The 17,277-nt window shown below is 50.9% G+C and overlaps 1 protein-coding gene across 6 annotated transcripts; it reads right to left on the bottom strand.

Moving 5' to 3' along the window:
* Positions 1–741: 741 nt before the first annotated feature.
* Dhcr7 (7-dehydrocholesterol reductase) lies at positions 742–16,573 on the bottom strand. 6 transcript variants are annotated; one of them, XM_087586871.1, is made up of 10 exons: positions 16,518–16,573; positions 13,481–13,608; positions 10,861–10,880; positions 10,668–10,759; positions 9,358–9,580; positions 8,316–8,406; positions 7,494–7,707; positions 5,403–5,607; positions 3,275–3,406; positions 742–2,081 (listed from the first exon to the last, which is right to left on the bottom strand). In XM_087586871.1, exons 4-10 carry the CDS (start codon positions 10,751–10,753, stop codon positions 1,617–1,619), a joined length of 1,416 nt encoding a protein of 471 aa, XP_087442997.1. In that variant the 5' UTR covers positions 10,754–10,759; positions 10,861–10,880; positions 13,481–13,608; positions 16,518–16,573; the 3' UTR covers positions 742–1,616.
* Between the last annotated feature and the right edge of the window lie 704 nt (positions 16,574–17,277).

Below are 17,277 nucleotides of genomic sequence, written 5' to 3'. Positions count from 1 at the left end.
CTTTACCCCAGAGAAGAAGAGTGGACTTCACTTGCTGGTGGCAGGACAGGTAGTCCCACAGCTGGCAGAGAGCAGGGAGCAGCAGCCCAGCAGTCATGGAGTACCAGGCAAACCAGAACCATAGCCAATTGGCAAGCACTACTAACATGGGAACCTCCTACCATGTGTTTGAATGTCTTTCTCAGCAATGCAGGAAGTCCAGAACACTGACCTTTAGCACACACAAATGAGGGTGCTGAGGCCAAGAGAGGGTCACCTTTTTAAAACTATACCGCCTTCAGAAGGCAGAGCCGGAGTTCACATGTGAACAGCGGAACCTGGTGTCTAAGGTTACATTCACCACACCCAGGCTCCTTAAAAGGACTTTGCGCGCGGGAGAAATAGAGGTGTCCAAGTGTGACCAACAGAGATGCCTGAAACCCTCTGTTCAATGTTCAACCAGCTGTAACTGGAAGCAGATCTTGTGCTCCGGCTGTGGGCACCCTCTCACTGGCAGATGGAATGGACTCCTCACCTCCAACAAGCAAAGGGGACAGAGTTCCCCACTGATAGGGGAGCTATGGGGGTCTATGTACTGTTCACTCCGACGCTCAGTCGGACACAAAGTTTTGACGGTGCCCTAGGCATTGATTCTAATACTTCCTGCGGTTCCATCCCACATCATACAAGACAGCCCTCACTTCCACACCAACCCCCAGCCCTAGTACTGGTCAGGCCCATTGAGGAGACAGCACAATGGGACTCATTTAACAAGGCAGATTTAATACAAAGAACCGCTTGCAAGGCTAACATGAGCCTATCTAGTTTTACAAAATAACCCTGAGTTTTGGGGGGCAGTGTCACTAATGAGAATGGATTCCTTCCCCAACGCTGGTTCTCCTGTTGGGGAAGGTGTGGCTGAGGCCACTAACTGGTGATACATTCTGGGTTGTCAGAGCCAAGTCTGTTCACCTCTGAGCCAAGTCTCAGGGGTAAACAAGAAGCACCTTCCGGAAGAGGGGAGATGGATAAGCTGCTAGCTGGGGTACTTGGGGAGTTCTGGGAACCCCATCTCATATGTCAGACAGACTTTATCAAGTCAGCCAGGGATGTGCAGAGTGGGATATTCCAGTCTGCTGCTTGGCATTCCTCGGGTAAAAACAGTAAAGAACCTAAACAAAGAGCCTTCCTCCTTCAATGGCCCCTGAACCCTCTGCTGATCACGCTACAGACAGAAAAAGGGGTCCAGCCCACCATTGCAGGTGGGAGTGAAGGTGACATTGCCAAAACTCTTTAGATCCTACATTGTCTCCAGTTTACCAGGATGGCCCAATCCTGGGAGACACCTGGTAAGCCTAAGCTATCTAGACAACATAGATGGTGGGCTTCCAACAGACATGAAAGGGCCAAGGTCCTCTGCCCTCAGGATGCTGAACAGGGAGAACCAGTCATTCTGCTGAGGCATCAGTGTGAACTCAGCTCTAGTTGCCACCAGCCAGACACTGTGGGGCGCCTGGCTCTCCATCCTCCAGAAGAGCAAACCAAGGAGGCCCCTGCAGGGGAAAGCCGGATGCTGGCCCCCATGCACCCAACTCCACACATTCAATGACGCCTCTTTCTGCTTGCCAGGGTGGCCCTCAGAAGATCCCAGGCAGCAGGCGGTAGGGCACAGCGGCTACGTAGCGCTCCCAGTCACGGCCATACTTGTTGGCACAGCGGTGCTCATCACGGAGGCAGCGGTGGGTAAGCAGGATAGTCATATAGATGATGTAGAAGTAGGGGAGGAGGTGGCCGCCGCCACAAGCCAGGCAGTAGGCGAGGCTGCCCATCAGGTCTCCCGTATAGTTGAAGTGGCGGGCCACACCCCAGAAGCCTGAAACCAACAGCTTGCTGCGGTGCTTCAGCCCGTCGGCTGACGTGTAGGAGCACTCGATGGCCTTGGGTTTCTTGCCCCAGATGAGGCAGTGTCCATCTGTCCGGCGGAACAGGTCCTTCTGATGGTTGGTCATTCGGAAGATATAGTAACCCACCAGGCCGAGCAGCAGGACGCCCAAGGCGTTGGGGGTGGAGAGCTGTACAGGGTGGTACACCAAGTACAGGCCCTGTGAGGAGAGAGAGGGTGAGGGAAGAAAGTGAAGGGTGGCCCTGTCACAGAGCAGGGTGGCATCAGTGTGGGCTAAGGAGTGTAGACCCTGCCCCTGCCCAAGACGCGTCACGCCAGCTTCCTTTTCTGTTAAGTAAGATATGACGGACATGAAAGGACACATCTGTCATCCCAGCACTCTGGGATTTTTGCTTTTGCTTCGAGATAGTCTCGTATAGCCTAAGCGGACCTGGAACTTACCATGCAGCTGAGGGGGACTGAACTCTTGACCCTCCTACCTCAACCTCCCCAGAGCTGGGATTACATGTGTGTGCCACCAGGCCCACCAGCAAGTTTTAAAAAACTACTTCCAGGGCATGTTTGGTTTAATCTGTGGTCTCCTTAACATAGAGGCCACTGTATCCTGAGGCTGAACAAGGCCGGCTAGATAGAAAGACCCATTGTAAGTGTGGTTTCTGTCATCAGCGCGCACACTGGCATTACAGATACAATGAGGTGGCCCGTAAGTCTGTGCCCAGTCAGTGCAGAAACCCAAGCACACGAGCTGCTTATGGCTGGGGAGAACCCACAGGGTGAGTCTGGGCACTACCACGGTGCCAACACGTCCAAGTGGGTGGAAATAAAGACATATGGCTCAGCCCAAGTCACTGCTGGCCACCCTAATGGCTCTATCCTGCCTTAGCTGATTTGGGGGCATGGGTACTTGACCACATGATTAGGGACACACTCACACTGGTGCCATCCCAGGTCCTCCCAGACCAACTATAGGTAGCTATAGAAATCAGCCTAAGATGGTGTGAAAACCATTCCAAACCATCTGCTGTTCAATTTCAGTCCTCAGCAGCCCTCCAAGCCTTTTGTGGGAGTGACTTGGTCCAGCCGTGGCCATGTGTGCATTAGGAAAGACAAGGGTGAGCTACAGTGTGTAAGCCAGGCGTGTTAGACACACGGTCCACTTTTGGGACTTTCAGTGTAGGATGGGTGGAGTGTGAACCAAATCCCATACTGGGTCAAAGATCTCTGTGATTGATACAAAGAGCTTTCCCCTCTTTGGAGAAGACACCGGCCCAGTGAACCCCAAGGACTAACACCTTGGCAAGCTCAGCATGTGTATCTGCTCAAGGTCAGTCTGGAGCTCCTGAAGACCACACAGCTGGTAACACCGTGTCCCATCCCCTTGCTCCCCCTCACCTGCAGTGTGTAGAGGTAGGGCAGCCACACGCAATCTCCCCAGCCCAGGTACCATCCAAAGTGGTCATGGCAGATGTCAATGGTCTTCAGGTACCAGGTTTCGTTCCAGAAGAAGTCTAACACATAGATGGCCTGCAAGACAGAGACAACACTGCTACCATCACAGCCCCACGTGGGGGTGAGGTGGGGGTCGGGCAGTAGGGTTGTTGCTAAGTAACTTGATTAAGATACTGTGGGGCTGGGAACATTAGAGGGGTGGAGGGGCCACTGTCATCAGCAGGAAGGGTTCCCAGCTATAGCTCCCAAAGTTGACATGAGATGTGGAGCTCAGAGCAGAGGGGGCTCAGGAAGGAGGAGCTCAGGGACTGTCCCTGGGAACTACCACTGCGTACCACAGTAGACACCAACGTAGACTTCCACACAGTGACCATCCCGGCGTTGGTCCCTGCCAACCACCCATCAGAACCATGACACACAAGGTGTCCGAGGAGACTGTGTTCATTCACCACAGAGACGGACACAAGCAAAGACCTTGCTTGTCACTTCCCACCTCAAGGGAGTCTGCATGAAGCCATAAGCTGTGACTACGACTGGGACACAGAGAGCCTTCCAGAGACTCCAGATTCATCACTTGGATGCGAAGTATGTTAGTCACAGTTACAAAACTGTCAATGCTCGCCCTGCCTGAGGCAGTCCTTTATAAAGGAGAAGTGGTACATTACACAGGCATGCTGGGATTTGTCTATAACATGTACACACAGTTCTAGTTTCCTGAGTCTTAGCTGTGCCAGGAAGGAGCCCAGATCCCAGTGCTCTGTAGGTCTCTTCTCTGTCCATCTCTATGCCCCAGAGCAGCAGGAATTTTATGGAGGATGACAGAGAAGATCCCTCCCAAAACCCACAGTCCTGGCCATATCACCAGCTCAAGTCCACAGGTCCGCATGGACCAGAGCTGGTGAGAGGCAGAGATTTACCCCATCCAGTCGTGCATCTTCAGTCTGTCCCACCCAGTACACAGTCAATTAGCCTGAGCTGTGCCTGTGGCCTCCTATCTGCAGTCACTCTCCCCTGGCACCCCACATCCCTGCTGGACACATCAGACCTAGGCCACACCCCAGCACCACTGGGCATTTTTTTCCACCCACATTATTTTTTTCTTTGTTTCCCCCCCCTTTTTTTTTTCTTCAGAGCTGGGGGCTGAACTTAGGCCTTGTGCTTGCTAGGCAAGCGCTCTACCACTGAGCTAAATCCCCAACCCCCTTTGTTTCCCCCTTTCTTTTCTTTTACAGATGTGTGTACATGACATGTGTGTGGGCACATATCTGTGGGTGTGTATACAAATGTCTGCACATAGAAGCCACAGATTGAAGTCTTCCCCTTTATTCATTGAGGCAAGGTATTTCTGTCAAACCCAGAGCTTATTGATATGGTTAAGTCTTGCTGGTCAGCTTGCTCCGGGAATCCTGCGACTCTGCCTTTTGAGGCTGGGGCTACACAGGTTCTGGGGATCCAAACTTTTGACTTCATGCTCTCAGGGCAAGCCCTTTAGCCACAGAGCCCCTTCCCTAGTCTATTGTTGTTCTTAAAATAGTTTCACCCTGTAGTCCAGGCTACTCTCAAACTCAATATGTAGCCCCCAGCCAGTCTTGAACTCATGACAACCCTGCCGAAGCCTCCTGAGTGATAACTGCCTTTAACCAAAGGATGGAAACCTCCAAGAGGGTCCCCATGTTGGTTCCACCTGGCCATGAGCTTCCTAGTTCTGGCTGCTGAGGATAGCGGACCTTCCTCAGGGCCTCAACCTCTCCCACTATGAGGACTACACAGGCCACTCCTCAAGCCCAGAGCATGCCTGCCATCTCTCTTCTATAGCTGGTGAACAAAAAGCCCATGTACTCTCAGATCCCACCTGAGGGCAGCACCTAAGGGAGTCGTCCTTGGACCAGGCCGGGCTGCATGGTGTCCCTGTGGTGGCTGGCACAATGGCATCTATGTAATGGTAGACTTTCAGCATGTACCCCCTGTGACCTGAAGGGCCAGCTCTGAACAGGACCACATGCTGGGAACTCTCCCAGAGTCCAGCAGATGTGGTGCCCCACCCTCCCTGGCTGCAAACACACCACGTTACCTGTAAGACATTGACCAAAATCATGGAGTTGGTCACATGGCCATAAAGCTCCTGCTGCTTGGCAGCAAAGGACAGGTTGATAAGAGTCCAGGCCACAATCCCCGGGCGCCCATTGAAGAACAGCTTGAAGTCAAACCACTTTCCGATGCGGGGGTTGAACTCAATCCCCATCATGTAGTTGTAGAAGAAATTGCCTGTGAATTTGCTTAAAAACATAAGACAGGAGACACATTACAATTTTGTTTTGGGTTTATGTGTATGAGTGCTTTATCTGCATGCTTGTCTGTGCACCATGTGGGTCCAGAGCCCTCAGAGGCCACAAGAGAGCACTGGATCCCATGGATCTGGAGTTACAGACAGTTGTGAGCTGCCATGTGAGTGCTAGGTACTGAACCCAGGTCCTCTGCAAGAGCAGCCAGTGTTCTTAACCAATGAGCCAAGTCCATCCCCTGCTCTCCAAAGACACATTTCATCAACAAGCATGTCTTGCTGCACACAGCTCATCCAGCCTCGTGGACACCAATGTTCAGGGGCTGGCAGTTCAAAGAGGTAGCCCTGATGCAGCTGAGATCCTAAAGTGTCCGTGCAGGGGAGAGCATGGCAGCCCCGCCCTCAGACCCATACCTGCATTCACCGTCACTCAGAATACACTGTGTTCATGCTCAGCAGAGACCCAGAACACAGGGGCACTTGGATTACATGGCATATGCCCTGTGCTCACAGCCTAAGCCCCATGTTTCTCTTCTCCCTGTTCCACAAGTTCAATGACCAAGTTTGTGGTCTTGGTCACCTGCCTCACAGCGAACCCTTCATCAGAGTCTAGGGGAGAGAATCGGCTGATAAGTGGGGTGAAGACCCTTCGTAGGTACAGTCTACTGCTAGCTGGGACAGCAGGGTCTCATGTCTCATTCCCACAGTCAGGCTAAAGAACCAAACATTACATCTACAAAAGCAGCAACGGCTCTGGGAGCCGTAAAAGGCAGTAGGGCAGTAAACTGCAGAGCAGGACAACACAAGCCATCCAACGTTCTCATCTGAGGCTCACTGCCCAAAGCCAAAGCCAGCAGTTAAGGGAGAGATGTTCTGCTTTCACCTGCATCCCCAGACAAAATTAAGAACTCCAGAAGAAGTCACCAACTATCTGTTTGTGGGTGAGTGGATGGGAGAATGGGTGGATAAATGGGTGGGTGGATGGATAGATGGACAGACGGATGGATGGATGGATGGACAGACGGATGGATGGATGGATGGATGAGTGGGTGGCTAGATGGGTATACAGGCAGGTAGGCAGATGGATAAGTAGGTGGATGGGCGTATGGTGGGTGTATGGATGAACAAATGCATGGGTTGTAAACAGGCTGATAGAGAGACAGATGTATGGGTGGGTATGTGGAAATCGAATAGATGATTAGATGGTAGACGGTGAGTGGCTGTGTGGGTGGAGAGTTGGTTGAGTAGACAGATGTGAGGAAAACGGGTGTGGGGACAGAAGGATGAATAGATGATGGGTAGATGAGTGAGCAGATAGGTAGATGGACAGATAAGTGGGTGGGCAGATGGGTGAGTAAGCAAATAAGTAGGTGGGTGGATGGGTGGATGGAGGAGTAGATGGGTAGATGGAATGGACTGGACAGTTGCTCTCCAACGCAAAGTTTCCATGGAAACGCAGTGAGCAAGCAGGGACTCTCCTAGGCAGCAGCCATGGTAAAGCCACTGAGATAACAAGAGTCTTTCTTTTTTTTTTTCTTTTTTCTTTTTTTCGGAGCTGGGGACCGAACCCAGGGCCTTGCGCTCGCTAGGCAAGCGTTCTACCGCTGAGCTAAATCCCCAACCCCAACAAGAGTCTTTCTAAGGCTCTTTCATAAGAAATAATCCAAAGAAAGAGGCAATGATCTCCTCCTCAGCCAGAAGTTGTCCTTCCAGTTTAACTGCCCCCATGGCAGCCTTGGCTACTGCTAGCAGTTCTTAAAGCAAGAAAACCAGGTACCCAAAAGGCTGATCCCAGATCTCACTTCTCAACTTTCCTTGCCAGGCCCTGGGTAGAAGTATCCACCATCCATCCTAGGCTTGCCCAGACACTAAGGAACTTACCAGTCTTCGGCGCTGGTGGGGAACAGGTACCCCTTGATCATTGCAAAGGTGGACACAGCGTAGCCCAGGATGTTGGCACACCATAGCAACGGGATCCAGTTGTCAAAGATGATGGTGGGGGAGAACCAGGATAGGAGGTAAGCGTTCACAAACCAGAGGAAGTGGGTAATGAGCCAGGCTTGCAGCCCATTCACCTCATACTTATTTACAATCCCTGCAGAGAGACAACCAGACAGAGTACTCTCATTGGACCTGGCCGAGTGCCTGCCTTATACCTATCTGCCCCTTGCCCTCTGCTGCTGTAGACTTCTTAGGAAGAGAGGCATCTTATCTTCTGTTGAATACCCAGGCTTAAAGGCTAGAAGCACCCTTCATACGGTGAGGCTGTGGCTGCTCTGTGTTGCTTCTCGCCCTCGTCATCCAGCCCAACTTGAGGATAGGACTATAAGGTGTGAGCAAGGTCAATCGGGTGGCAGGTAAGACAAGTCATCCCTATGTTCTCCCAGGCTCCCCTTGTGTCTGCTGCAGTGCCTCTCTGAGAGCGCTCTGCTGGAGACACTGGTGGGATTCCAAACCCAGGCCATTAGCAGTGTGAAACCGGGGTCCTCCCACCACCGTGAGGCAACAGGACTACACTCCTGAGTGAGGAAGGTGCTGTGTCTACAATAGCATGGATGTTCCTCCAGAACCTTTGAGGCCAGGTGGACAGTGTCCAAACTAAATTGGTTCTTATCTGGGATACAGCGTGGAAAAGCCACTCCAGGAGCCACAGACACAGACTGGCCAGGGCAAGACACCTACCAACTCAGAGGCAAAGGTTACCTGCTGGAGTTATGGCACCTTCTTGGACGCCTCCCACATAACCTGGCAGAAATCTGTGGCAGAAGTCAGGAAGCCAGGAGTAAAGCAGCACCTGAAACAGAATTTTAGGTAGAAAGATTGGCAGCCTGCAGGGTATAGCTGTGTGATCTGACCTGGCCTTGTTTTACTGGACAGAGATGAGCACAGCTATTGCGATTTTAGAGCTCAGCGCTCTAGGAGCTAGGCAGGCTTCCCAGGACACATGGGCCCTCCCAACCCCATTTTAAAGCCTTTTAAAAACCCTCAGATAGGTGCAGGAGAGATGGCTCAGCAGTTAAGAGCACTGGCTCCTCTTCCAGAGGTCTCAGGTTCAATTCCCAGCACCCACAGAGTAGCTCACCACTGTCTGTAACTCCAGCTGCAGGAGTTCTAACACTTTTACACAGACATACATACAGGCAAAACACCAATGCACATAAAATTAAAATCAATAATTTCTAAAAAGCCTGTTTTTAAAAAACATAAAATTATAAGAAAAGCATTGAGTGTGATCCACATTCCATGAAGCCCACCCTTTCGACATCACAGCTCAGAGTCATTGTAATAGGCTCCCAAGACCAGGCAACCATCACAATCTGATTCTAGGACACTTGTGATGGTTTGTATATGCTCGGCCTAGGGAATGGTACCATTAGAAGGTGTGGTCTTCTTGGAGTAGGTGTGGTCTTGTTGGAGTAGGTGTGTCATTGTGGGGGTCTCCTTTAAGACCCTCACCGTAGCTGCCTGGAAGCCAGTACTCTGCTAATAGCCTTCAGATGAAGATGTAGAACTCTCAGCTCCTCCTGCACCATGACTGCCTGGATGTTGCCATGTTCCTGCCTTGATGAAGATGAACTGAACCTCTGAACCTATAAGCCAGCCCCAATTAAATATTGTCCTTATAAGAGTTGCCTTGGTCATGGTGTCTGTTCACAGCAGTAGAACCCTAACTAAGACAACACTACCAAAGCAGCAGATCCCCTACTCCATCCATGGTACCCCAGCCCCAAGGCAGTGGACTGACCTGGAAGCTGACCCACAAGGCATACAGTTGGGCAGCCTTAGCTGTCACAGGCGGTGTCTTGGCCCAGATGTCTGCCAGACTCGCACGGCCTGTAGCTACGTCCAATATGGGGGCAGTCAGCGAGCAGCTGTACTGGTCACATGCCATGATGAAGTAGTACACAATGAACGGTGCGAAGAGCAGCAGGAAAATGACGCTGACCAGGGAGAACCAGTCCACTTCCCTGAGAGGACAGAGGGAGGTTACCATGAGGGCTCTTGTTCTTAAGCCCCATGAGGGACTCAGAGACCCCCTTCTGATCTTTGGACGGAAATGTCCCATCCCTTGGGCCCCATGGAGGACTCTGTGATTCCCTTTTGTGCATCAAACCCCATGGCAGGATGCCTAAGACACTCTTCCATCTCTCTGAGACTCTCTTCTGTCCCTTGAGTCCTACAAGGATCTCTGACATGCTCTTCAATACCGTTGGGCCACATGGGGTCACCAAGGTGTCCTCAGTCTCTCCTTCCCACCAGTTAGAACCTGGTAGGAAAGGGTATCAATTCAGAAACCCCTGCAGCCAAGGCAGGTCACTCATGCTGCTTCTGTGGCAACACCAGAAAGTGTCCTATCTGTGACCACCAACAAAAAGCCCAGAAACCAGTACATGAGTGCAGAGGGTTCTTCCTGACCCTTAGGGCCAGTGGCTTCCCCAGCCCCATCCACTTAATACACTTCATGTGTTAAGGACACAACACACAAAGTTCTCACATTGCTCAATGGCAGAGAGAGCACCATGATATCAACCCAGCTTTCTTGGGTTGGCGGCAGGACTCAAGATGACCCTTAGGCCATCTGAAAGACCTGGATCCCTGGTAGGGTAAGAGAGAGGAAAGTCCCACACCTGCCCTCAGGTAGTAAGCTGCAATAAAAACATAGGCAATGTTGCAAATAGGTTACCTTCATATAATGAATGTGGGGTTCTTAGAATCCTCTCCCTAAGATATCTCAGGATATATATACACATACAAATCTCAGAGAGAGAGAGAGAAAGAGAGAGAGAGAGAGAGAGAGAGAGAGTGTAAAAGTGTGCTCGAGTGTGCACACCTGTCAGAAATAAGATCATTTCCATCCACGAGCACTTCAGACAAGGTTTCAAAATGGTTTCTAGGCCTTCTTTCCAACTCTCTATCTTGTGGTATGGGAAAAAGCTTACCTTTCATTTGTCTTTATAAAATAATACATTTTCTCTAGGTCCATAACATCCCTGAGGCTAAAACCCTTGAGAGTCGACTTCACCCTCTTGCCATGAAAACAGGCAAGCCCCTTACCAGGCACGGCCCCATTGTCCTTGAGATTCAGCCTTGACGTTGTGATTCTTGGCTTTGGAAGCGTTGTGCTGGGACTTTGAAGCCATCAGGATCTGAGGGAAGGAGGAGAGGCTCAGATCCTTCCAGAAAGATAGACCTCCACCAGGGCTCAAGTGCTGAGTAGAGCAGGCAACCTTGGTAGCTTTCTCAGTACCTGATCGCCCACCGCAGGTTCTGGGAGAAGAAAAGAGGGTGCTGAAGCACTTGCTGAGCCTGCACTCCCTCACACCCAACCTTCCCACCTCACTCACTGATACCTTTCCCAGCTGGGGCAAACGCAGGGACTAGCTTTGCCTGCCACATCCCTGCTCCTCCAGACCCCAGGATCTTCACCACCTCTGACTATGGCTTTCAGCCTTCCTGGTAGTACTCATACTATCTATCTCCCTCCAGTAGAAGGCAGCTTTCTAGTCATCCCTCCCCCTCCAAGGCCTTGGGGAGAAGGGGGACATATGACATAGATAAAGTCTCCGGGTGCCTCCCTACCCTAATAGTTCCCCTCCCCCTCTAAAACAAGTCTAGCTTGTAAAATTTTAAAACATCAAGGATTTAAAATGATATCTTAAAAGCCCTCAGAGGGCCAGTGGAGAAGGCTCAGTAAAGTATACGCGATGCAAGCGTGAGGACCTGAAGTCAATCCCCAGCACCCATATTAAAAAAGAACAGCCAGGTGCAGCAGCATGGGCCTTGCAATCCCAGTTCTAGAAAGGAAAGAGCAGCTTGAGGTTCACTGGCAGGCAGGCTAGCCAAACCAGGCAGCCGAGTGATCAGCAACACATGCCACATCAAAAACTAAGGTAGATGGCTCAGAGGTTAAGAGCACTGACTGCTCTTCCAGAGGTCCTGAGTTCAAGTCCCAGCAACCACATGGTGGCTCACAACCATCTGTAATGGGGTCTGATGTCCTCTTCTGGTGTGTCTGAGGACAGTGACAGTGTACTCATATAAATATGATAATAATTAATCTTTTTAAAAATTAAAAAAAAGCTAAGGAAGAGAGAGCAAGTAAGGAGGACACCCAAATGTTTACACACACACACACACACACACACACACACACACACACAAGTGCGCCAGTGAAATGGTGCCATAGCAGGGCTGGCAGAATGGCTCAGCAGGTTAGGATGCCTGACACCAAATCTGACGACCTGAGTCTGATCCTCAGGACAGCACAGCAGAGGAAAACTAACTTTCTTCTGACTTCCATTCACACATGCTGTGGCACATGCTTACCCACCCACATAGGCATGCATGCCCGCCCGCACGCCACATACAAAGAACACACAAAAGATGAAAAGGGGGCATGGGAGAGACCTGCCTCTAAGAAGTCTTTGTTCTCCAGCAACCCTGGCCTCAGACCCTGTGCTGCCTGGATATATCAACCTGCTTAGGACAGCCCCACCCCTGACTCCCCCATCCTCACCCCACCCCTGACTCCCCAACCCCACACCCCCTGGAAACTATCGAATTGCTCCTTGCCCAGCAGGTGCATGGCCCCATTCACAGTCCCACACAACTACTAAGGCTCCCCTAGTGCCTACACTAATCACAGTGAACCCAGGGCCACGTGCCCACACGCCTTCCAGAGTCTCAACAGAGGGGACTGGCATTCTTCTAGCCCTGACTCACAGATAAGCCCCAAGGATATAGAGCTTGGCACCAACATTACTTTCTGATAATCTACCGTGCTAGAGAATTATGCAAGGCAGTGAGGAAGAGAACCTCAGACCTAAACACTGGAGATACTGAAGAACGATGCCCAGAGTTCAGGACACTTTCTGAATTTCATTTTATTAATTAATTTATTTATTTATTCATTTTGAGTCAGGGACTTATTCTACCATCTAGACTGGTCTGGAACTCACAGCAATCCTCCTGTCTCACCCTCCCAATGGCTGAGATAACAGGTGTGATCCACCCCACCTAGCAATAACTTGCATGTCTACCATAAAACAATAAGACAAAGACTGGCGAGATGGCTCAGTAGGCAAAAGTGTCTGTTGCTGAGGCAGACAACCTGAATTCAAACCCGCGTGGCGGAGGAAGAGAAGCAACTCTATGGGTTGCCTTCAGACCTCTATGCCCTGTGGCATGCTCGCCCTCCAGAAACAGTAATGAAAACGTGATTAGAAGTTGGTAGAGTTGGCAGAGCCCAGCATGCACAGAGGCGGAGTAATCAGTCCTGCAATCCCATCACTTGGAGGCAGGAGGATCAGGAGTTCAAGGCCATCCAAAACTACACAGAAAGTTCAAGGCCAGCTTGGTCTATAGGAGACTGGAAAAATACAAAAGTAACTATTTTAAATTTATGTGGAGGTCATGTACCTGGTCATACCTCTGTCACAGGCACCAGATTCTATGAAAAGATATGAATGTGTGGTGGCTGGGTAGAGGGGATCCCCTTCTAGTCCTGAGTCTCACTGAACAGCTGACATGTGACTGGTGAACTGTTTCCTTCTTTTGGGGGTTGCTTTTTAAAAATTTTTTGTTTTGTTTTGTGTTATCTTATGTGCATGGGGACTTTATCTACATGTATGTCTGTGTACCACTCATGGAGGGCAGAAGAAAATGTCAGATCCTCTGGAACTGAAGAGAGTTACAGATAGTTGTGAGCCACCATGTAGGTGCCGGGCAAACCCAGACCCTTTGGGAGAGCAGCCAGTGTTTTCTGTCACCCAGCTACCGCTCCAGCCTATTTTTCGGTATTTAAAACAGTGCCTCGCTTCCATTGCCCCGCTTCCATTGCTCATTGGCGCTGCAAGCAACACACTCACCTTTGACCTCTGGGCCACAGGTTTCACAATAGAATGATGTTGTCTTTCTCAAAAGTGGCTCTCAAAATGTCCAGGTTCAGAAGTCCCCCAAGGTCTGATCAATCCTTGCCCATATGCTGAGTAACACTCTGCCACAGTGGCCACAAAAACACCAACGTCACTCAGGGGACTGAAATGTCAAGGTCATTACTGACATCAAGTAAGGGGCAGACTCGGGGCTGGGGGTACACATTCGACAGAGACCATCTAAGGGTGACTGAGCCGTGCCAGCAGAAGCCTGAAGGGATGTGCTGGGGTAGTGAATGGAAGTTTCTGGAGGTTCAGGAGTAGTAGAGCCAGAACAGGTAGGCCTGACAGAGGGTAACAGATTTTCCTGGGATGCTGACAGCTGCACATATAAAACCATTCTGGCACTCCTGGTGCCATCACCCACCCTGGAGCTGGCACATTTCCATGGAACATTCTAGAAGCCACTGAGATGCCAAGAACACAGAGTAGCTCGGAAAACGACCTAGATTGGCAACCAATTTTCATGGGAATGCAAGAGAATCGGGGACCTACTGAATGCCCCATGGCACATAAGTCTGTGTCCCCAAGGATTCGTCCTTCATAAAGGACAGATGAGAAAGATCCATTGGTGCCTCATATGCTAAATGAAACCAATGGGCCAGGCACGGTGGTACCCTCATCTTTAATCCCAGCACCTGAGAGGCTGAGACAGATAGATCTTTGTGAATTTGAGGCCCGACTGGTCTACACAGTGAGTTCCAGGTCAGCAGAGCAAAACAGTGAGGCCCTGTCTTACGAAAAGGAAGGAAAAGTAAAGGAAAAGGAAACAACATGACTCAGGTCTAGAAAGCTGAAGGCTTTGTTCACCTGACCAGACAAAGCCAAAGGCAAGAGATAGGTCGAGGGATATACTATCCCACCATCGGCAACATGGCCACACAGCAACTGGAAAAATGTCCACACCCAAGGAGGTGGGATGATTTCAGTGACAATTCACGGAAAGCAAAAAGTGTTTACCATGAACCTGATGGCTGTAGACCCCAGGGGAGGTGTCGTGTGGGGCACCAAAGCCTGAGATGCAAACACCCTGTAACGGAGGCTGCTACAGCCAGAGTGGTTGGTTCTAAAAGCAGAACACCTGTGGCCTTGAGGGGTGACAGCCAGCACAGAGGAAGGCAACAGGCTCTTCCTTCCACATGGGCACGTGGTCTTGAACTTGCTTTGTAGCCAAGAACTACTTTTAATTTCTAACCCTTCTGGCTTCATCTCCTACGTATGTACTCCTAGGGGTTGTATGTATGTGTCAAGCTTTTAATACGATTTATTTATTTTTATTTATCCATCCTACAGAAGGGAGCACGTGTGGAGGTCAGGAGACAGCTACGAAATCAGCAGAAAGCACAAAGCCGGGGCATGCAAACCTAAACAAGTCTTTCAGCATCTCTCATGGTTTCTATATAGGTCAGCAATTTGGGGAGGTGTTTCATGGGAGTAGACTCTCCTCCTGCAGACCCATGTGGGCTGGCTTGACCTGGCTTATTGGTGGCCTTGAGGCGGTGAGAAACACAGACAGGCAGTGCTGGGGAAAGATGAGCCTTTCACATCTCTCCTTGGAAGGGGTATGAGACATCACCAGACCCTTGTGGCCACAGCACAGTCATTCCACACACCCTGAAGGGGCAACAAAAAGGTATGTCTACAAGGAGCTGCTGCCGGGCTTCCACTGGATGACACAGCCTGTTGCCAGAGCTACAATCCATTCAGCATTTGCCAAGTGCCAGGTGCCCAGCCCACTGGAAGAATTAATAATGTTCACAGATGAGACGCTGGGAAAAAAAGAAGTCAGGGCAATTCGGTGACTGCTCACACAGCCTAAGAGACAAGGCTGGGCCTGGTACTCTACTTTGGCACACTGGGAGGCTATGAAATAATAACATGGCTAACTCTGCATATCAGATTCCAGGGATCTTCCATACAGAAAAGCATCTATGTTGATGGAATATTCCAGAAGCAGTAGGGTGTCCAATCTGGAAATCTGTTAGCCTCGGGTTGGATGTCAAGATGAAAAGGTAGGAAATCCCAGAAATGGGTGCATGGCGAGAAGCACGTCCCCCTATGTGTACCGATGGGAATTTATCCTGGGAAATACTTGGGGCCGTGGCAGCTGGCAGACAAAAGAACCTCCTGCAATGCTCTGTATAGACATGTAAACTTACGTCACACCCACCGAAAATCACCAAAGAAATCAGAAGCTCTGGCACCCAGGGCTAGAAAGAACCGTTTCAAAAAGATTCTATCAGAAGTAGCTCAAAAATTAAAGATGTTCTGCCGTTTGGAATTCTTCCTCTGAACACCATCCTGATCTTTAGGGGGACAGGGGACTCTCCACAAACTGGGGAGGTCAGGTATGCCTAGAGCTTCCCATGATCCTCATGCCAGTGGGCAATCCATCTATCTCCTGAGAGAATAAATCGAATCACTCAAATCCAGTGAAGAGATTCTCCTGGCTGTATATGCCAAGGGGTGAGTTTATACTTGCCCCTCTATACCTGAGCATTCAAAGGTCTCTCAGGGAGCTGGACCCTCATCCCACAGCAGATGGCTGCTCTCCTGGCCACAGGCCCCAGCTAAGCAAAGTCCACCTCCACACCTGATCACAGGTGCACCTGGACCATCTGGGCAAAGCATCTCCCCTCCTACCCGGCATTCAGACCCCCTCCCTCAGCATACATCTCCCCAAACCAGAGCACACAACCCTCGCTCCGGTGCACACGCCTCTAAATCTGCACATCTGTTCGCCAATCTACCTAAAACCTGTGCAAACGCGCATACCCTCATTTACATACATATCTCCTCCCACCCCCGCCCAATCTCACAAACTGCCTCCTTCCTGAATACTCATTCTCTTTTTTTGTACATATGGCCCACGCTTCTGCACTCTCGACGATCCCCTCCCCCCCACCTCCCACGTCTGTGCGCACAGTCCTTCTCCTGTACTATAGCCCGGTCCGTGCACACAAAACCTCACCTGCGTGCGGGATCCGGGCGGTTGATTCACGAGCTCCAGCAGCGCCCTAAGTGTCTGCCTGAAGCACCGCCCCCAGGTGACGTGAGGTCACAGACTACCAATCCGAAGTGGATTTCGTGAGCCGCGCCCTGTGATTGGTGAAGGCAGTGAGCTGACTCGGAGCCCACCGGGCCCGCCAGTCGGCGGCGGCAGTCTTGAGATTGACAGCAGGGCCAGCCCCGCCCCGCCCACGCCCCTGGGGACTTGGGTCCGACTCTGCTTTGGGGGAAGAAGGATACAATTGTGGATTCTGCCACGCAAGCTCCGATCCTGCTCCTCCCGTGCCTCAGTTTACCCTGCTGCAGAACTCCTTCCTGAAGGAGAGCATCTCCTGCACGGGACAACAGATACTGCCGAGACCGCGAGGCAGGACCAGACCAGTCCCGCAAGGAAGAGGCCTCTAGCAGACTGTGAATGTGGCCCTAGTATGACAGCCAAACGGGTCCTCTGGTGGGCAGGACTCAGTCACACCTTCGTGCCCCAAAGGGTATTTGGGGAAAGCCCAGCCCGCATTCCTGTCAGCTGAGCCTTAACAAAGCAGCTTTGGATAGTTTCATTCTCAACTCTTTCCTCCGCGCCACCTGACATTCGTTAGTTACAGTCGCTAGTCGCCCTCTCCTGGCGAGAGTCTCCTCTGCAACCACAATGAAACAAACTGGTAATGGATGTGACTTCAGCACTGTTAGCTACTGTCCACGTGCTGGTGCATCAGCTGCCCAAC

Source organism: Rattus norvegicus, chromosome 1 (assembly GCF_021556685.1).
Source record: "Rattus norvegicus strain SHRSP/BbbUtx chromosome 1, alternate assembly SHRSP_T2T, whole genome shotgun sequence".
NCBI classification, from domain to species: Eukaryota; Metazoa; Chordata; class Mammalia; order Rodentia; family Muridae; genus Rattus; species Rattus norvegicus.
The sequence above is the reverse complement of the archived record's forward strand: the minus strand, read 5'-3'. Positions and strand labels throughout refer to the sequence as shown.